Below are 17503 nucleotides of genomic sequence, written 5' to 3' on the forward strand. Positions count from 1 at the left end.
GCTATCTCTAGAGGAAGGAAGGCAATGTGGCCAGGTGCACAGAGGAAACCTGTGGAAGAATGGTGGGAATCTGGCCAGCAATACTCCCACTACTGACAGCTCCTGGCACGGGGAGCAGGGAAGCACACATGTCCCCACAGATTTGCAAAGGGACCACATCCAGCAGATCTTAGTCTCCTCATCAGGCAGTGCAATGGGTTCAGCCTGCAGGGCATCCCTGGAACACAGGGGCTGGTTTGAGCTGCCACTGTCATCATGGGTAAAGCCAGGGCTCCCATCTGCTTTTTGGAGCCCTGTGCCTAATATTAGCTCCTGTTTTACAGGTATGTAACACAGAGAGGCTCTGGGAGCCCAGGTTGTGTACTTCCCAGCACTGCAGATAACTTTGCTTGCAGAAATAACGTGACTAAATATAGCTGTGCTGCTGCTGAGAGCTGAGCCAGGAGCAGGCACGGGGACAGTCCCTGCCTGCTGGAGGAGGCTGGCCCAGGGCAGAGGCTGTGCCCTGAAGGGGAACCACACCTGCCAGAGCAAGGACTGTGCTCCACTCCAGTCAGGGCACTTATTAATTCTGGGCAAGAGCAAGTTCCTCCTCCCAACCCTTCCTCTCTCACCTGCATTTCCACAGCACTGGATCAGAGGAACAAGTCCCACAGGAGATCCTGGAACAAGGACAGGACTGATGCTCAGCTCCAGATGGGGCATGGAAGTCACCAGTAGAGAACAACCAGGATTTACACTGAAGTGCTCCCAGTCAGCCATATCCAAGCAGAAAGGAAATTATTTAAACACTTTTTTTCCTTAGAAGCAAGGTTGGCTTCCTGCCCTAGCTGTGTGAGCCTCTCCCAGTGGCTCTGGCTACAGGAACACCCATGTCAGCTGTGGACACAGCCCAGACAGGACCTCCAATGACCACAAGAGGTAGGGACCAGCAGAAAGGGCTGAGCACATTCTGCATTTCAGAGGATAGATGCTCTTCTCAACAGACATCACTAATGCTTGGTATGGCAGAAGAGCTCAGGCCCTCCTGCAGCCCTGAGTGCCACCAGAGACCATCCCACACACAGAGGGGATCTTGTCTGTAGCTGCAAAAACTTGGATAACAGGGCAAGTTTCCCAGAGGTTTGTTATTGTGATGTGAGCCCATCCCTGTGGTCCACCAGACACCCCAGCTATAAAAATACAATTACCTGGCTTAACAATATCACAGCTCAGTAAGTGTACAACATCCTCTTTTGCAAAATACTCCCCTGGCTTAATAATCTACAGTCTTAAAAAAAAAAGGGAAAAAGAAAAAACCCAACAACAACAACCCAGGCTGCTTTTTAAGATATTTACAAAAAAAAAAAAAAAAAAAAAAAAAGGGCAAAAGGGGTCTTGCAGACAAGGGAGAGCAAGGAGAACAGTTGCAATGCAGGGCTTGAACTTGCCATAGACTCAGGAGCATCTGCACATTACTCAGACTTTTAAGTGCATGTCCCTCCCCCTCATAAATCAAGGGAGTTCTCAAGGGTTTTTATAGGTTTCTAAAACCACAGTGCATGAGGACACTATGCTCTTGCCATCCTAACTGCCAACCAAAGCCTCCTCTTCCAGCTGGAAAGGGGCATCTCACCCTCACAGTATGTGTCCAGCTTCCACAGGGTGCTGGAGCAGCAAGTGGAGAGCCAGGGCCCACCACAGCCCCACTCACCCTGTCCCCAAATCTGACCCTAAATCTAGGGGATCTGGCACATAGAAATCTCACTTCTAAGAAAGAAGTTCAACATTTGATGGGTAAATTGTAAAAAAACAAGTTTATTTGAAAAAACTCAAGCCTCTTAACATGAATTCTGATCAACATTTACTAGAACTTGAGAGCCATTAACCTGCTCCACGTACGTTGAGATATTTTCCAACACTAAAAAATAAAAAATAAATACGTACAAATTCTTTCCTCCCCCCTCCGTGTCCTAGATGTGAGAGGTTCAGCATCCACCGCCTTAAGATCTCAGTTGAACAGAAGCAAGTAAAAGAGGTTTCTCTAACAGATAAAAGAGCAAAAGCAGAAAAAGTCTCAGGGATGTACCATCTCCACCCACCTCACCACTCCGCCCAAGGTCAGGCACCCAAAACTTGGCTGGATGGGATGCTCTGGTGGAAGCCCACGCCAGGGGCAGGATGGGGCAGCACAGCCAACAGCAGCGTGAATGCCAGCACCACAACCTGAGCCCATTTCACACCACCCAGCACTGGGCTGAGAAGAGGCACTATTGAGCAGAGTGGGGAGGCAGGGGGAACCCCAACACTCCCCAAGGAAGGCTTGGGCAAGCAGGGCTGCCACAGTCCTGGAGTGGGTGATGCCCAGCAAGAACCACAGCCATCTTTCTTTCTTCAACCTGAATATCCCATGAGAACAGCTACAAAAACAGGGATTTTAAAGAACTACAGTAGCTAAAGTGTTTTCAAAACATACCTAAAGACCACCTAAAGAGCCAGGAGGCACTGAGCATGGGGGTTAAGGAGCACCTTGCCCCATGCCTGCATCTCCCCTGCAGAGGACCTGCAGTAAGAAGCGTGTGAAGCAGTATTCATCCAGGGCCGGCCCTGAAGCCCATTGTGCTTCAACAAATCCAGTATCCTGCTTTTTATGGCTTTTTAACAACAAAACTCCCCAAAACACACACATATCCCCCCACCCCCCAACCCAAGCAGAATACAGAGCTAAAGCACAGTTTAGAGTTAAGGCTCGTTCAGATTCAGCTAGATATGGAGACTGTAAGGCACATATTAGTACATTCATGTTACTGTTAAAAAGCCAGACTATAAAAGCCCCCCTGCCCCTGGACACACGAGGATACTGCATGTGTAGTCCTGTTACCTTTGTTTAACACAGATGGAAAGACAATTCAGAGCCTGTTTAAAAATGAACACCCGGTTTAAACACTTCTTACGGCCCCCCACGCCCGCAGAGCTCTGCCCCGGCTGCCGCACCAGGGCAGCAGCGCTTCCCCGACACTCCGGGATTGACACCGGTCCCTCACATGCGGCTCTCCTCCTCTTTGACACCACCCTCCACATTCTTCTGAGATGAGGGGGCCACATCATTTTTTGCCTCCTTCTGCTTCCCAGCCTCATCAATGTTGGTCTCATCCCCCTTCCCTTCCTTCTTCGCTTTCTCCTCCTTGGCCACCAGGCGATAATTGATGCCCATTCCAATGAAGAGGTAGATCCCAGAGATGATCAGGACAACCCCGCAAGCCCAGTATGTGTACTTGTAGTCACCATATATGTCATTGAGTTTCCCTAAAATATAAGAGAGGATACAGATTAGCAAGAAGCCCCCAGAAGCAGCACCAGGTCATGGAGATATTCCCAACAGCAGCCCAAGCCCATCATCCTCACATTCAGACAAGGACCTGTCCCACATTCCTTAATTCCCTGCTCCCCTACCCTATGCCAGAGGTTCAGATCCCACTTCCTTGGCCATTCCTCAGATGCTGGGGTGGTCTCCTGACCACTGCCCCAATGCCATGGGCTGCCCATGGCTCAAGGGAACCCACCACCACTCAGCAAGTCCAGGCAGGACAGCCAAAGTCAAAGAACCATAGAATCATTAAGGTTGGGAAAGACCTTCAAGATCAATCACCAACCCAGCACCACCCCATTAAAACCATGTCCTCAAGTGAGTTTTCCAGGCACAGCACACCCTACCTAGCATAGGAGGTCCCAGAAGAACAGGGCAGCACTCCACGATGGTCACCAGGCCAACAGCGCTGGAGAACCGCTGAGCTCCCACCAGGTCCATCAGGGTCTCAAACAGGATTGAGCTCAGCCAGCCAAAGGCAAAGCCAAAGAAGCCAGCATAAATGCAGAAGCCAGCATAGCTGGTGGACATGGGGACCAAGAGGTGGCAAACCCCATTGTAAATAATAGAGATGGCAAAGAAATACTGGATGCGGGGTCTGACCCACTTGGTGTTTGCCACCAGTCCCATGGAAGGTCTGGCCACCATGTCCACAAAGGCCAGTATGGAGAGCAGGAAGGCTGCAGAGTCACTAGCGATCTTCTTGCTCTTTGCATAATTGCTGAGGAAGACCAAGGGAGCAAACAACCCGAAGAACATGATTACATTGCCTGACAGATAGAGCAGGAAGCCCCTGTGTGTGAATAGAGACAGGTCCAAGAATTTGTTGATTGTCTGGAAGACTGAGCTCTTCTCTTTCTTGGCCTTTCCATCAATGAGGTCTGTGCTGGTGTCACCATCATCCTTCTTCCCCGCTTTCCCAGCCTCCTGCTGCACTTCCTTATTGGCCTCTTTCTTCATCTGATCCGGCTTGGGACCGATGGGCCGCATCAGGGATCCAGCCACGCAGCAGTTCAGCAGGAGGCCACCCAGGATGAGGAAGCTGCCACGCCAGCCAAATATGCCAAAGAAGAGCTGGTTGACGGGTGCCAGGGTAGAGAGGAAGACAGGGCTGCCTGCCATTGCCAGCCCATTGGCCAGTGGACGCTTCTTAAAGAAGTACTTGCCGATCATGGTTAAGGCAGGGTTCAGGTTGAAGGCAAGTCCAAGGCCTGCAAGAGAGAGACAAGGGGCTCAAGGCTTGGATGCCTCCAGCAGCACTGGCAGAAGAGCTGGTAAAACAAGTGGGGTTTCAATTCTGGGGAGTTCACAGCTCCATTTCCAATTTAGAATCATGGAATCATTTAGGTTGGAAAAGCCCTCTAAGATCATGGAGCAACCATTGCCCCAGCACTGCCAGGTCCCCATTAACCCATGTCCCCAGGTGTGACATCCACAAGCTTTTTGAACACTTCCAGGGATGGTGATTCCACCAGTGCCCCAGACAGTCCATCCCAACACCTGATCCACCCACTTCCCAGCTGGCATGAACAGGAGTCAGCCCCTGTTGCCAGCTAAAGAGGCACCCAGACAGTGACAAGAACCAGAATTTATGCAAATTCAGACATCAACTAATAATTACAGGGTTGAAGTTGCTCCTTTCATTGCCCCACTAGGGCAGAGCTGTCACTTACCCCCTATGACCCCAACACAGAAGTAGAGCTCCTCCACCGTGTTGCAGAAGGAGGCTGCAATCAGGCCGCAGCCAGAGAGGCAGCCGCCTGCGATCATGATGGGCCGGCTGCCATACTTGTTCACCAGGATGCTGCTGATGGGACCTGGGCAAACAAAGGAGATGCATCCAGACAGGAGTTATCTTTGCATGAGAGACCAAACACACATGCAAGCACATGCAGCTTTACTGCCAGAGGATTCCAGCTTCCACACAGCATTGCTTCTCCCAGTGAGAGAACTGAGGTAAGGGGAAAGGACAGGAGGTTCGGAGGCAGCTGGAGATAAGAGAATCACAAAATGGTTTGGGTTGGAAGGGACCTTAAAGATCATCTTGTTCCAGCTCCCTGCCATGGGCAGGGACACTTTCTACTAGAACAGGTTGCTGCAAGGCCCATCCCAACCCCATCTTGAACATTTCCAGGGATGGGGCAGACACAGCTTTCCTAGGCCTCTCTGCCCAGGCCTCATCACCCTCACGGAAGAATTTCTTCCTAAATATCTAATCTAAATTAACCATAAGAGAGAACTGTTGAAACACAAAGTTTTGACTTCTCTGAGCAAGTTGCCTTCTGTGGGCTGAAATAGGAGCTGCCTGGCCACCAGCTTCCCTCAGAGACAGGGCTTTGGGACAGGCTGAAGCCACCCGCCTCATGCTGTGCTGTGGGCTCTTGCCCTACTTGCAGCCACCCACCCACCATGGGCTGGGGTCTCAGCCACAAAGCAACTGCACATCTCCTGCCAGAGGTTTCTGATCAAGACTAGATGAAGCTGTGAGGAAACACCTTCTCTGGGTGCAGGTGAAGCTCCCCAGGGCTTGGGGAGAAGCAGCACTGCCCCAGGACAAGGGGTGCTTCTGTTTTCACTGCTACCCCTAATGCAGACAAGGGCCCAATTGCCCTTTTAAGTGCTTCAGTATCAGGTGCTTTAATCCAAAGCAAACAGTGATTAGAGACTGCCAAGCATGCTCTACAGACACTAAAATGTATTTAAATACACTGAATGAACATCCATTGAATATTAACAGACCTTGCTTTGCCATTAACAGACAGAGAGGTTGTCAACATGTTATTCATGGGTCCTCAGATGGTACTTGACCTTTTTGCCCAGTTTAAACAAAGCCTGGAGCAGGTTACAGAAGCTGCTCCCAGCCCCACAGCATTCTGCTCTCTGCTACCAGAGGCTCCAAAGCAATGCCACCAGGGATGGGCCATGGCTCTGGTCCTGTGAGAGGCGGCAGCAGCAGCACCTGGGAGCTGCCACATCGCAAGTCCCACAGAGCACTCAGCACTTTGCAAAACCTGAACCTTGAACTCAGCAAACGTGATGCCCCTGAAAGGCTGTGGCTGCCTTTAGACTCTTCTTCCGGGAAGTCCACCTAGAAATAGCAGGGTCCAAAGAGCAATCAGGAGGAAGCCACCCAGCTGGGCAATGCCAGGTACTCTAGGGGCAATTGCCCCCGCCCCCCCCCCTTTTTCAAAGGAAAAAAACTCACACTCATGCCTTTTTTCTAGATTCACTGGAAGTGTTTTTGACTAAACATTACCTGATCTAACTTGATTGCTCAAGCTGCCAAAAACATGTAAGTAATGGAATCTAATCCCAATGTGGGGCTGACAAAGGAGCATTTGACACCGTGACATCCATGCATCCTGATGGTGATGGCACAGGGCAGCTGTAGGGAAATGTGCTGCTTCCTCACACCTAGCCCTACCCAGGAGAGAAGCTGCCCCAGCTCTGTGAGATTCCAGAGGATGAACTACTTTTTCAGCCTCCTAGCAAGCAGGTGTCCTAGGACACAGGGAAATCAGCACACAGGGATGCACACTGGGACTGCTCCAGCGCAATTCAGACTCTGTAAAGGGTCTGGTTTCAGACAGGAATGAATGGAGCAGCAGCGATTCCTGTGCTTCAGCAGCTGGGGGATGACTAAAAAGTCCTGAGATGGAAGTGATTCTCAAGAATCCAGTCCAACTCCTGTCTCTGCACAGGACAATCCCACCTTCTGCCTGAGAGCATTGTCCAAAATGCTCCTTGAGCTCTGGCAGCCTTGGGGCAGTGGCCACTGTTCTCGGAAGCCTGTTCAGTACCTGACCACCTTCTAGAGGAAAAATGCACCCAGGTAGATCTGGGGTACTTTCAGCATCCCTGCCACCAGCATATGGGCAAGCAGCTCAAGAGCAGGCAAGCAGCTGCTGGAATTTAACAGCTATAGTTCAGTGGAAGCAGGAGAGACAGTATCACATGGAAGGAGGGGGACATGGGGACAACCACTACTCCCGTACTGGAGGAGGGAGTTCTTATCCCTGCTGCCAGGCAGCTCCAGACAGTGCCCCCAGAAGAACCAGCTCTGAACTATTGGGAGAGGAGGAATGGCCCAGATTGGGTCTCATTAAGGCAGTTATACGGTTTACAAGCTTGTTACAACATTGGAGCAGGGAAATGTGCTGGTCGCTTCGCTAGCTGAGCGAGGACAAAGCAGAGCCTGTTCCCTGCAAAGGAAAAGCCTCGTGCTCAGCCGGGAGCTGACGTCAGCTCCTTTGGATGCACAAATCCAACAAGGCTGCAGGCAACTCGCCAGCTGGGGACTGGCAGCAGGGACAAGCTCCCATTTGCCTCTGAAGTGGCCACAACAGCAGGCTCACAGTGTTTCTTTCAGCACAGCACGACACTGTGTTTGCAGGCACATACAAGACCCCAGGCTCTGGAGAACAGGAACACTCTGCATGCTCCTCACCCACTAAAAACATGCATAAAGTACCCAGCTTGAGAGTGAAAAGCCTTCAAAAGGCAGCTTCTGAAGGACAGGGGAGAGAGGGAAGCTGTTTTAGTTTAGGTGGGTTTGCCTTATTCTGCTCATGTCTCTGTACTTCCAGGGCACACTACCATCCTCAAACAGCACAAGCTGCCTATGGCACTGCTTGACACCAGCAAGCAGCAGCATGTGGCACGAGGCTTCAGTGCACTCCAAGCACAACTGAGCTGACAAGAAACTGAGGACAGATCCCTACATACATCCACTATTCCCTGAATTGGAAAAAAACCCCCCAAAATAATAAAACCCCAATGTCTTATCTGAAAGTGCCTCTAAGAGCAGGGCTGCCACATGTAGCCACAGCAACTCCCTGGCCCTTCAGGAGGATGCTGGGAGTAGACACAGCATCTGCAACCCACTGTAACAAGGACAAGGGCAGAATTACACAAGTCATAATTCCCCGGAAAGATTTTACAGCTTTGCAGAAGAGGACAGATTAACCCGGTTTTTGCATTCTGGGCATTAAACTGAACTTTCTGAGCAACCTCCTTAAAGAAAACTCATTAAGGGAGGTTTTGCTCTCAGATAAGGAGGGAATTCAAAGTGTTAGCAAAATATTGGATGTTGTCCCTACAATCACCAGCCCCAGCAGGAAAGCAGCATCTTGTGCTGTGATGCAGGAGCACAAGTACCACTGCCTCCACCCCACTTACCTCCTGCATACATAACAGCCAGCATGATGGAGGAGATCCAGGAGACTTTGCTGCTGGAAGCATTGAAGATGACCTCAATCTCTTTGAAGAACACTGTGATAGATTTGGGGAAGGCATAGGAAAAACCAATGGAAATGAAGGCTCCGATGACCACAGCCCATCCCCATCCTCCTTCAGGAGGAGTGTATCCTACAGGGCCTCCGATGGCCGGTGGCATCTTGAATCGTCAGCGATGATTCGGTTGGGGATCAAAGATCTGCAAAGGACAAAGCATTGCCTCAGCTGAAAGCAGAATCTCTGCTCCTGGCATACAACTGCACGGCTCAAGCTCTGTTTGCAAGGCTGGCACTACACCAGTGCCCCCACCACCACGAGGAAAGTTGATCCGTGAGGTGAGAACACCCCAGGATCACCAGCACAGTGGGCCACTCCAAAGCACACGCTCAGATTGCAGCTGGCCTTTAAGACCCCAGTCAGCACACATTTTTAAGTGACAAATTTAAGACATGTTACCCTGACCTAAGCTGGAAAGAGCAGGCAGTGTCTGTGACAGCAGCCAGGACTCATCTTCACGGGCAGAGCTCCCATAGCATCTCCAGGAGTGCAGCCCCAGCACTGCAAAATCCCAGTAAGCCCCAGGCCACCTAGAGCAGGAGCTGCACAGCAAGGTTTTTAAATGCAGACACACTGAGGGGAAGTAAGTCCCTATGCACGAGCTGAACAGGACACCTCTATTTCTGCTGAAAAAGGGCAGTTGGGTGTCACAGCACACCCACCATCCCCAAAGGTCAGGAGCTATGGCTAAATTTAGCCTGAGCAGTGACCAAGGAAGGCTCCCATATGCCACCAGAGAAGGGGGAGGTGAATCCACAAAGAGCAGTCCCAGCAGAACCTGGTTCCCCCTGTGGTATGGCCCTGACAGGGCACCTCTGGACCCAACTGCATCCAAACCCTCCTCCTTGACCTTGATCAAAAAGGCTACAGCAGTTTCACAAAGCACCCAAGTATAAAAACAATTCACCTAAAAAGTTCAAAACTAGAAGTGACTAGAAAACAAAAAACAGGAAAAGGTCATTCAGGCTTGCTGAACTGTGGAATTCCCTCAGAGAGGCCGATTCAGAGCAATCCAGAAGTCAAGATCAGGCTGTTCATGCACGGGCCCACACAGCAGCAGAACTAAATCATAATCCAAAGCCGCTGTTACTCCAAATGAAGGCTGGTCCAGGCAGTTGAGAGCAGCACAAGGCATCACAGCAAGGAACTGTAGCAAGGGCAGCTGCTCACAAACAAGGATCACAACATGCAAAGCAACAGAAACCACTACCAGCCCCAGAACTCCTGTGTACCCCCAGGGATTTCAGAAGGCATTTTCCGATGGGCTGCAGCCCTCCCCAGCCTCATAGCCAGAAATACCCCCACCTCACCCACCATATTAAGCACCACCAGCCAAGGGGACAGCATTAGGCTCCTTCACCAGAGCCCACCCCTCACTCCACAGCCATCTGCTGCTTAGGTTTGCACTCAAGATAAAAGCCACCTTCGAGCAGGAGAGTCGTTTCCAGAGCTCCCGAGGTCATACCAGACAGAGTGACAACTTCAAAGCAGTGTGGTGCTGGCTCAGAGAGGTGCAGCCTCCTATTTATAGCCTGTATCCGCCCCAGCTCACAGCGATTACTATCTCATCCATGGCTGCTGACATGCCAGCATCTGCCTGGCACATCCCTATAGCACACACTACAGGACTACGGGCTACTGTCTTTTCACTCACTCACTCTGTGTCACTTGGTGCACATCCAAGCCTGTGATCCCAGAGTCCTGGCCGAAGCACAGCTGGTGATCCAGAGTCATGAGGAGATCCTGCTCCTTCCTACCTGGCACCAGAGGTACTGGCAGCAGTTATCTGATACAGCACCAGTTTTGCCAGAGCCATCTGACACCTGGCTGCGGTGATGCCCCGGACCCACACGGGGCCAGAGGAAGAAAAGCACAGGAGGTCGGATTCTGTAAGCTGCTAAGACTAGTTTAGTGTGACCCAGACAATGATTTTTCACTGGCAGGGTAATTTCCTGCATCCTGGCCAGTGCAACACATGACCATCATGAGCAGCTCCAAGCCGCCCGCCGCTCCAACAAAGGAATCATTGACAAGACGCTGCCCCTGGCACGTCCACAGCTGAACTATGCCCAGGAGCCAGAGCCCGTTTCTTCTGATTTCCTCTCTGGGACTCAACAGGATGAGCCCGTATCTCTGGTGTCTGGCAGCAGGCAGATACCTGGGCCAACACACACCTGTAGGCACCCACGTGGGACCAACAGCCACTGCAGGAATGGCCAGGCTCCACAGAGACTCCCAGTGCAGTCCGGTCTCCTGGAACACAGAGCAGCCCGCCCACCCACCATGAGCACTGGGAATTGCTGAACATGCCCTCCCCGCACAAGCTGCACACTGGAGCTTCCGCCACCTCTTGCTTTGAGTCACACTGAGCTTTCACAGCCTTCAGTGAACCCTAAAGCATCGTCCAACCACAATGATTTATCCAAAACATTTTTGAAAGCTGAAGCTACCAGGTGTTGGCTATAAAAGCTCCCAGCAAGGAATATAATCTACTTGTGAGCACTAATTAAAACTACAGGCAATAAAAGCCATCCAAGGCAAAGGCTGAGGAGGTTTTGATGAGGTGTTGGGGATTTTTCCCTTTTGTTCCCAAGACATATACACTGGTTTAATTCTTTCACTGCTCCCAAGGAGCTCAACTGCTCCAAAATGACTGTGGCTTGGTTAATTTATTTTTTCTTCCCCTACAAGCAGCATTTCTCCTCCTAAGGGTGCTGAGGTGGCATCTCTCTGTAAAATAAAAGGCTTCTGGCAGGTTAGACATGACCTCTCTTGCATTGCTGAGGCACAATGAAAAACCTTGAGCTGAACAAGGTTTTGAGACCAAAGATTCCCAAAGTCTGATGCCAGAGAGTTTACACAAAGAGTTCTGCATGCCACAACACTCTTCCCTGACTCACTGAAAATCCTTATTAAGAAATAAGGATTCAACTGTGTTAGGCTTCTTGACGATTTACTCCTTGCCCACATACATAAGCAGTTTCAAATAAGTGAGGAAAAAAAAATAAAGCACATGTGAGGCAGCCAGCCCAACTGGAAAGATTCCCTCCCTTTTGCAAAAAGAGAAATAAAAACCAAAAACAACCAGAAGAGATAGTTATGACATTTTCAGCTCTGTTTTGGAAGAGCTGCAACATGTAAGATGTGATTAGAAATCAAATTCACAGCTGCCAAGCAGCCAGCTACAGTTTGCCCTATTAGGAAATAAAATAACCATATTTGCAGTAATTAAGACTGATGAGACCAAGTAATAACTGTGAGTATCATAACTGCTCCCTATAAAAGTCCTGACTAATCTGCAGGAATGGGTAGCCTACAGCCACCCTCCTCTGCACAGCAATAGTGAGAGCAGGAATTAAGACAATGAGGATGGTATCACCTCAAAACAGATCCCTCAGGAGACTAAAGCCCTGCCATCTCCTAGGTCCCACGCACAAGCAGTTCTCCTTTCTCCAAAGGGGGCTGGAACAGTATGATTTCAAGACTTTTAGTTACATAATGCCGTAAATTGCTGCACTTTTGAAAGCTCAGATTGGCAGGACTCCAGCACAGAAAGACAGAGGCTCACATTTATAGAGCACTGCAAATGCCCCAAAGTATTTCTGGGGCAAAGCCTTTATTGAAGTGGTTCACACCGCTCCTTTCTGGGGTCAAAGGAAGAGGGACATTCGCCCATCCAAGCAGAGGCCCTGCCCAGGCACAACACACCTCTGCCTCTACTCATACATCTCTCCAGCTCAAGGCTCCCTACAGTGGGTATGCACTCAGTGGCATCTGCTGCTCTTTGAGCTCACAAAGCCTTTCCCCTGGAGCAGGGCTCTCAGAGTACCTGGGAACTGGAGCAGGGCAGGCAGAGAGCCTCAACTCTCGCTCCATGGAGCGGGACAAGCTGAGAGACCCGTATCTTTCTCCCACAACCTACCATCAGCCTAGTGCCCACACAGATTTGTGCTGCAGCCAGCAGAGGCTCATCTGGCATCTTAGCAGGTGTGAAATCCACAGTGGCTCATCCCAGCCCTGCTGTCTTTGCTTCCTGTTCTTCCCCAGCTTCTGAGATGGACATAGCATTGCCCAGAGAAGGATCTCCACAGCAAAAAGATGTCCAGGGATGTCCCAGCTATCCAATGGCCATTTGGGCACCTTGTGCCCTTGTAAGCTGGACCCAGCCTCTGGTCTGGGAATGCCAGCAGTGAAACACCTAGGCTAGGCAGGATGGGCACAAAGCTGCCCCTTGCCAGCAGCAGAGATTGCACTCCCTGAGGGACCTCTTCCCTCAAACCCCCAGCAGAAAGGGGCATGCTGTTCCCCTCATTCCCATCAACCCAGCCCAAAGAATTAGCAACATCCATCCCCCCCAAGCCCAGCTCACCACAAGAAGCTCTTCCAGTGCTCAGCACAGGGTCATAAACATCCGTGGGACATTTGCCCAACATGGGGAGCTGGCAGGACCCCAGAATCTCTCCTTCTGATACCTGAAAGTAAAGTGAGATCTCTTGCTGGGGAAATGAAGGGGCTGGCAATCACCAGCTGTTCACAGCAAAGAACACTCTATAGCTTCAAGTCTGGCCTTTTTCTAGCCTGAAGTGAGATGAAATAGAGATTGTCAGGAGTTGAGACACCACTTGCACCAGTTTTAAGCAGGTTTAGAGCATTATGCATAGAGCTCTAATTCTAGGAGGCACATACAGCCAGGGTTTAACCTGGCAGCACATGGCCTACGTGACTCCCTAGCACTTCCAAGGGCTCTGCACCAGGACAATAGTCAATTGAGGCCCTGCTCAGCCCCAGCCTTTGCTGCCAGGGTGAGCCAAGGTCAGCAGCACAGGCACAGCTCACTCAAGGCCAGCGGCCCGCACAGGCAAGCTCAAGGTTTTGGCCAGAAGCAGCTCAGCCCACTCAGTGCCTCTTCCCACCAGGAATGGCCAACGCACTCCCAGACATGCCCCGGTCTGCCGGCCCGGTGAGCCAACACCGGCACGCAGACAGACAGACGCCATGGGGCACAGCATTGGCAGCTACCCTCCTCCAGCTCCCCCACTGCAGCACAAGCCTCAGCCCGCAGAGGCACACATCATCCTGCTCACCCCACCGGGCACAACCGCGGTCTTTCCCGGGACACGCACAATTGATCTCTCTGGTGGACACAGCTCCTCAGCCCCCAAAACGCTCCCAGCATGGCACAGGACAAGAAAGGCTGCAAGCTGCCCTGCAAAGTGAGATGCTGGGATAGTTTGTTGGCAGCTTTGAGGGCAGCCAACCAACCGATGAGCAGCTATTTGTGTCCACCAGAGAAGCTCCCATCTGGGGCTGCTTGCCTGGTTGTTAGCATCAGCAATGCTCAATAAGGACCGACTGTCTTACTGGTGTGAGAAAGCATGAAGTCAAGCTTAAGCAAGCTACCAACAAGTCCAAGGGAGAAAGCCTGGCTTATTTCTACACCAGAGCCTGGCTGTGGTCATGGCTCTTCTAGAGCCCGCTAACCCAAAACCCTGCAACCAGAGGGGTTTACAGACCAGTTAAAAGAATATTACAGCTCTTGCATGTAGTCTGGGCTCACATCAGCTTCAGCCCCTAGCACAGCACCTAGAGTCCCCTCTCTAACTGCCCCCCCATCCCTAGGGAAAGGGATTCTCACGGCACCAGCTGCCAGCCAAGCCCCTGTCTCAGAAGGGGACAGGGGGTGCTCAAGCCCCTGCACAGGGTTTCCCAGTTCCCTCAGCACAAGTTGTGCTCTGCCAGGACACAGAGTTGATCCTCCCTGTACTAGCAGTGCTCAGGAACGCTCCCAGGACACCCTGTGCCCGCCCAGAAATCCTCAGAATGAGAAAAATGTAGTATGGAATAGCATCGGCATTCTTTCATTAGAGACCCGCAATGCCAGCCAGAGACAGCTCCGGGTGTCTTGGCAAAGCAGGGGGCTGCAAAATCACAAAAACTCACAGCGGTTACCATCAAACTGTCCCTTCCCTAAGAGCAGGAGTCTGAATTTTGATCCCAGCCACTGCCACATTATTGGTACCTTCAAGCCCTCAAACCACAGATGAGTAAGCACCAGGACGGAGGTGGGACATGCACACCAAGGACTCAAAAGCACAAAGATGGAGGTGGGAGAGGAAGTCACACCAAGGACCCAGGAATACACGAATGGAAGTGGGACACTCACACCATGAACCCAGCCCTCAAACCAGGACCAAGGCAGCACTGGGATGGAGGCAGGAGAGGAGGTCACACCTGAGGGCCCGGTAGCACTCCGGTGATTGCAGTAATTAACTACAGGTCCCACGTGAATTTTCCCTAGCTACAAAACTACTCTGCAGCGGCTCTAAGGACACAGTGAGTCATACCGATACCGCTAGTGAGAGGCTCCCACCTTCTTAAGGGTCTGTTATAGGCTGATTCCAGAGGAGGAAATGGGAAAAGCCATAAAAGTGCAACAGTAGATTTGTACTACAGGGCTTAATGAGATGCACCTCCCAAGCCTACGTGCAGCTTTTCAACTCCTCATAAAGGAGATCTAAAATGACAGCATTAAAGTCACTGGGTATTTTCCACCTTAGCTGCCAGATAAATCAGGCCAACTGTGCCAAATAGGAGCCAAGCGAAAGCACACGCGACCATTCACACCTTTCCCAGGTGACACCTCCTGCAAGGGAACAATGTTTCACACCTTCCCAAGGAGCTAGGAGAGCCACAGGCACCCCCACCGAGAGATTTGCCATAAACTAGCAGAACTTTTTTCTAGCTGGGAGGTGCTTCACCCCAGCGGTTCATCTAAGACCAAGGAAGTTCCTTCCCAACAAAGGCACTAGCAGGAGCTTGGGGGAGTTTCCTTACACCCAGCACACCCCCAGCTGCTCCCTGCCCTGGCCCATTTATCAGCATTTCTCCTTTCCTCCCAGACATAGCCAAGGAAACCTCAGCGCAAAGACACCCAGGAGAATCCAGCAGCACTAAACTACCTCACTTAGCATGAAAATGGGATGCCTGTGCACCACAAAAAGACTTAAGGCTCACAGAAAGGCACAAAACCAGAATTAAACCTGCTCCCTTGGGATGCAGGTAAGAAAACCCACCTTCTTCCTCAGAAAAAGCTTGAAGCTGGAGAACAGGAATAACCCTTGTGCAAAAGGTCCACACTTAAGGGGCACGGTGTGAGCACTCAGGTCATTTACTGTTTCAGGACACAAATTCCACCTCTCCTGCCAAAGATACAATTCCAAATTTCCTTATGATCCTCCTGTTCACACTCATCCCCTTTGCCTGAGTCAGCTTTCAAACCCTCCGGCACTGTTCACTTTCATGATGCATTTGTGCACCCTTCAGTTGCAGGACTCCTGCCCGACCTGCAACACCCACCCTGGCTGAAGCATTCCAGCAGCATGTATGGAGCCCAGCCCCGCTAAGCTCCCCAAGCATCTCACCCTGGGGCCAACAGGCTTCAACCAGAGCAGACCCCAGGACCAGAGCCGGTAGGTGTTGGCTCTAGGAGTGTTCTGACAGCCCCTTGCTGCCCAGCGAGTGTAGGCTACCAGCAGCCAGCACTGAGTTCTAGCAGCCCCAGCTTTCAGCTGCTGGTCATCGCAGTGCCTGGCCAGCTGAGTGATTCCCACGCCAGAGGGGGGATGCATGCCCCAAACACCTATGGGGCCATCAAGACCATACTACCACCTCCTCCGTGAGCAAGGCAGAATCAAGCGCTAAAGGCACCTTTCCTGGAGCTGGAGCTCGGTTCTGCAGTCTATCCTGCACAGCCAGCAGGGGAACACGGGGCTGAAGGACTCGGGTGACTCACCCACCTGAGCAGCCTCGAAGGCCCGAGGTCCAGCTCTGAGCACCTGCCAAGAGTCACCTGAAGGCCAGTAAGCGGCACTGCGATGCAGAGCTCACCCAGACGCTGAGGGCTGCAGGAGTGCTCCCCATGGGAGCGTGTACCCCAATACCACAGACCCACTCCAAGGACATGGCTCCCACGAAGCTTCCAGGCCCTCCCTGCCTTTATCAAGAGCCAAACACACACAGTGATCACCTCCTCCCTGCGCCCCAGAGTTTATCAAGCATCCTCAAATGGTGCGGAGATTCCCCCACGCAGCCCCACAAACACGGTGGGGGAGCAGCCTGAGGGGCCGGGCAGGGGAAAGGAGGAGCTCCCCAGGACAGGGAACCCCACCTCGGGGCAACTGGGCTACCCGGGCCGCCTGAGGCCACCACCATCCATCCTCACCGTTCGCCGGGATGAGGAGGCCGGGGAAACCCCACGCCAGGGTGCTACTGCCGGTGAGAGAGGGAAGGGGGCGGTCAGGGCAGGGTGCTGAGGGATCCTCACCACGCGGCCATACCAGAGCGGGAACAAAACATGGCTCCCCCCTCAGCCCGGGCGCGGGGGAGACCCAAGCGGCGGATCCAACACAACCAGCAACGCCGGTGCGGAACCAACTGGCCACCGAACGGACGGGCTGCACGCCCGGCCACAGGGGCGGCCCCCGCCCCAGGAACGGCCCAGGACCATCACCGGCTCCAGGACCTGGCAGCCGGGCCGGGAGCGGCGGCCGCGGGGAGCCGCCAGAGCGCATGGGGCTCCCAGAGCCGGGGCCAGAGCCGGGGCCCGACCCCGAGCCCCCCCAGCTCCTCGCTCGCCCGTCCCGCCGCGCCACGTGGGCCGCCCGCGCCCTACCTGCGGTGCCGCCGCCGCCGCCGAGTGCGGCCGCCCCCGCCCCCGCCGCTATAAGGGCGGAGGGGCGCGGGGGGCGGGAGCGGGGCGTGCCCGGCCGCGCTCCGCCCCCGCGCGCCACGTGCGCCTCGCGGGCCCCCCCGACCCCTGCCCGCCCTCACGGGCCCGCGGGCCGGGCCGTGCGCCACGGCACGTAC

At 52.6% G+C, this 17503-nt stretch overlaps 1 protein-coding gene across 4 annotated transcripts; it reads right to left on the reverse strand.

Moving 5' to 3' along the window:
* Window positions 1-1777: 1777 nt before the first annotated feature.
* Window positions 1778-17441, reverse strand: SLC16A1 (solute carrier family 16 member 1). Of its 4 annotated transcripts, none has more exons than XM_064398830.1 (6): window positions 17310-17334; window positions 13008-13110; window positions 8525-8780; window positions 5020-5163; window positions 3694-4557; window positions 1778-3285 (listed from the first exon to the last, which is right to left on the reverse strand). In XM_064398830.1, the coding sequence occupies exons 3-6, from the start codon at window positions 8739-8741 to the stop codon at window positions 3020-3022; spliced, it is 1491 nt and encodes a 496-aa protein (XP_064254900.1). In that variant the 5' UTR covers window positions 8742-8780; window positions 13008-13110; window positions 17310-17334; the 3' UTR covers window positions 1778-3019. The 4 variants fall into 4 exon arrangements, with proteins under 4 accessions (XP_064254900.1, XP_064254901.1, XP_064254899.1 ...); XM_064398831.1 differs by lacking the exon at window positions 17310-17334 and adding an exon at window positions 15712-15825; XM_064398829.1 differs by lacking the exon at window positions 13008-13110 and having other exon boundaries at window positions 17310-17441.
* Window positions 17442-17503: the final 62 nt, after the last annotated feature.

Source organism: Passer domesticus, chromosome 25 (genome assembly GCF_036417665.1).
Source record: "Passer domesticus isolate bPasDom1 chromosome 25, bPasDom1.hap1, whole genome shotgun sequence".
NCBI classification, from domain to species: Eukaryota; Metazoa; Chordata; class Aves; order Passeriformes; family Passeridae; genus Passer; species Passer domesticus.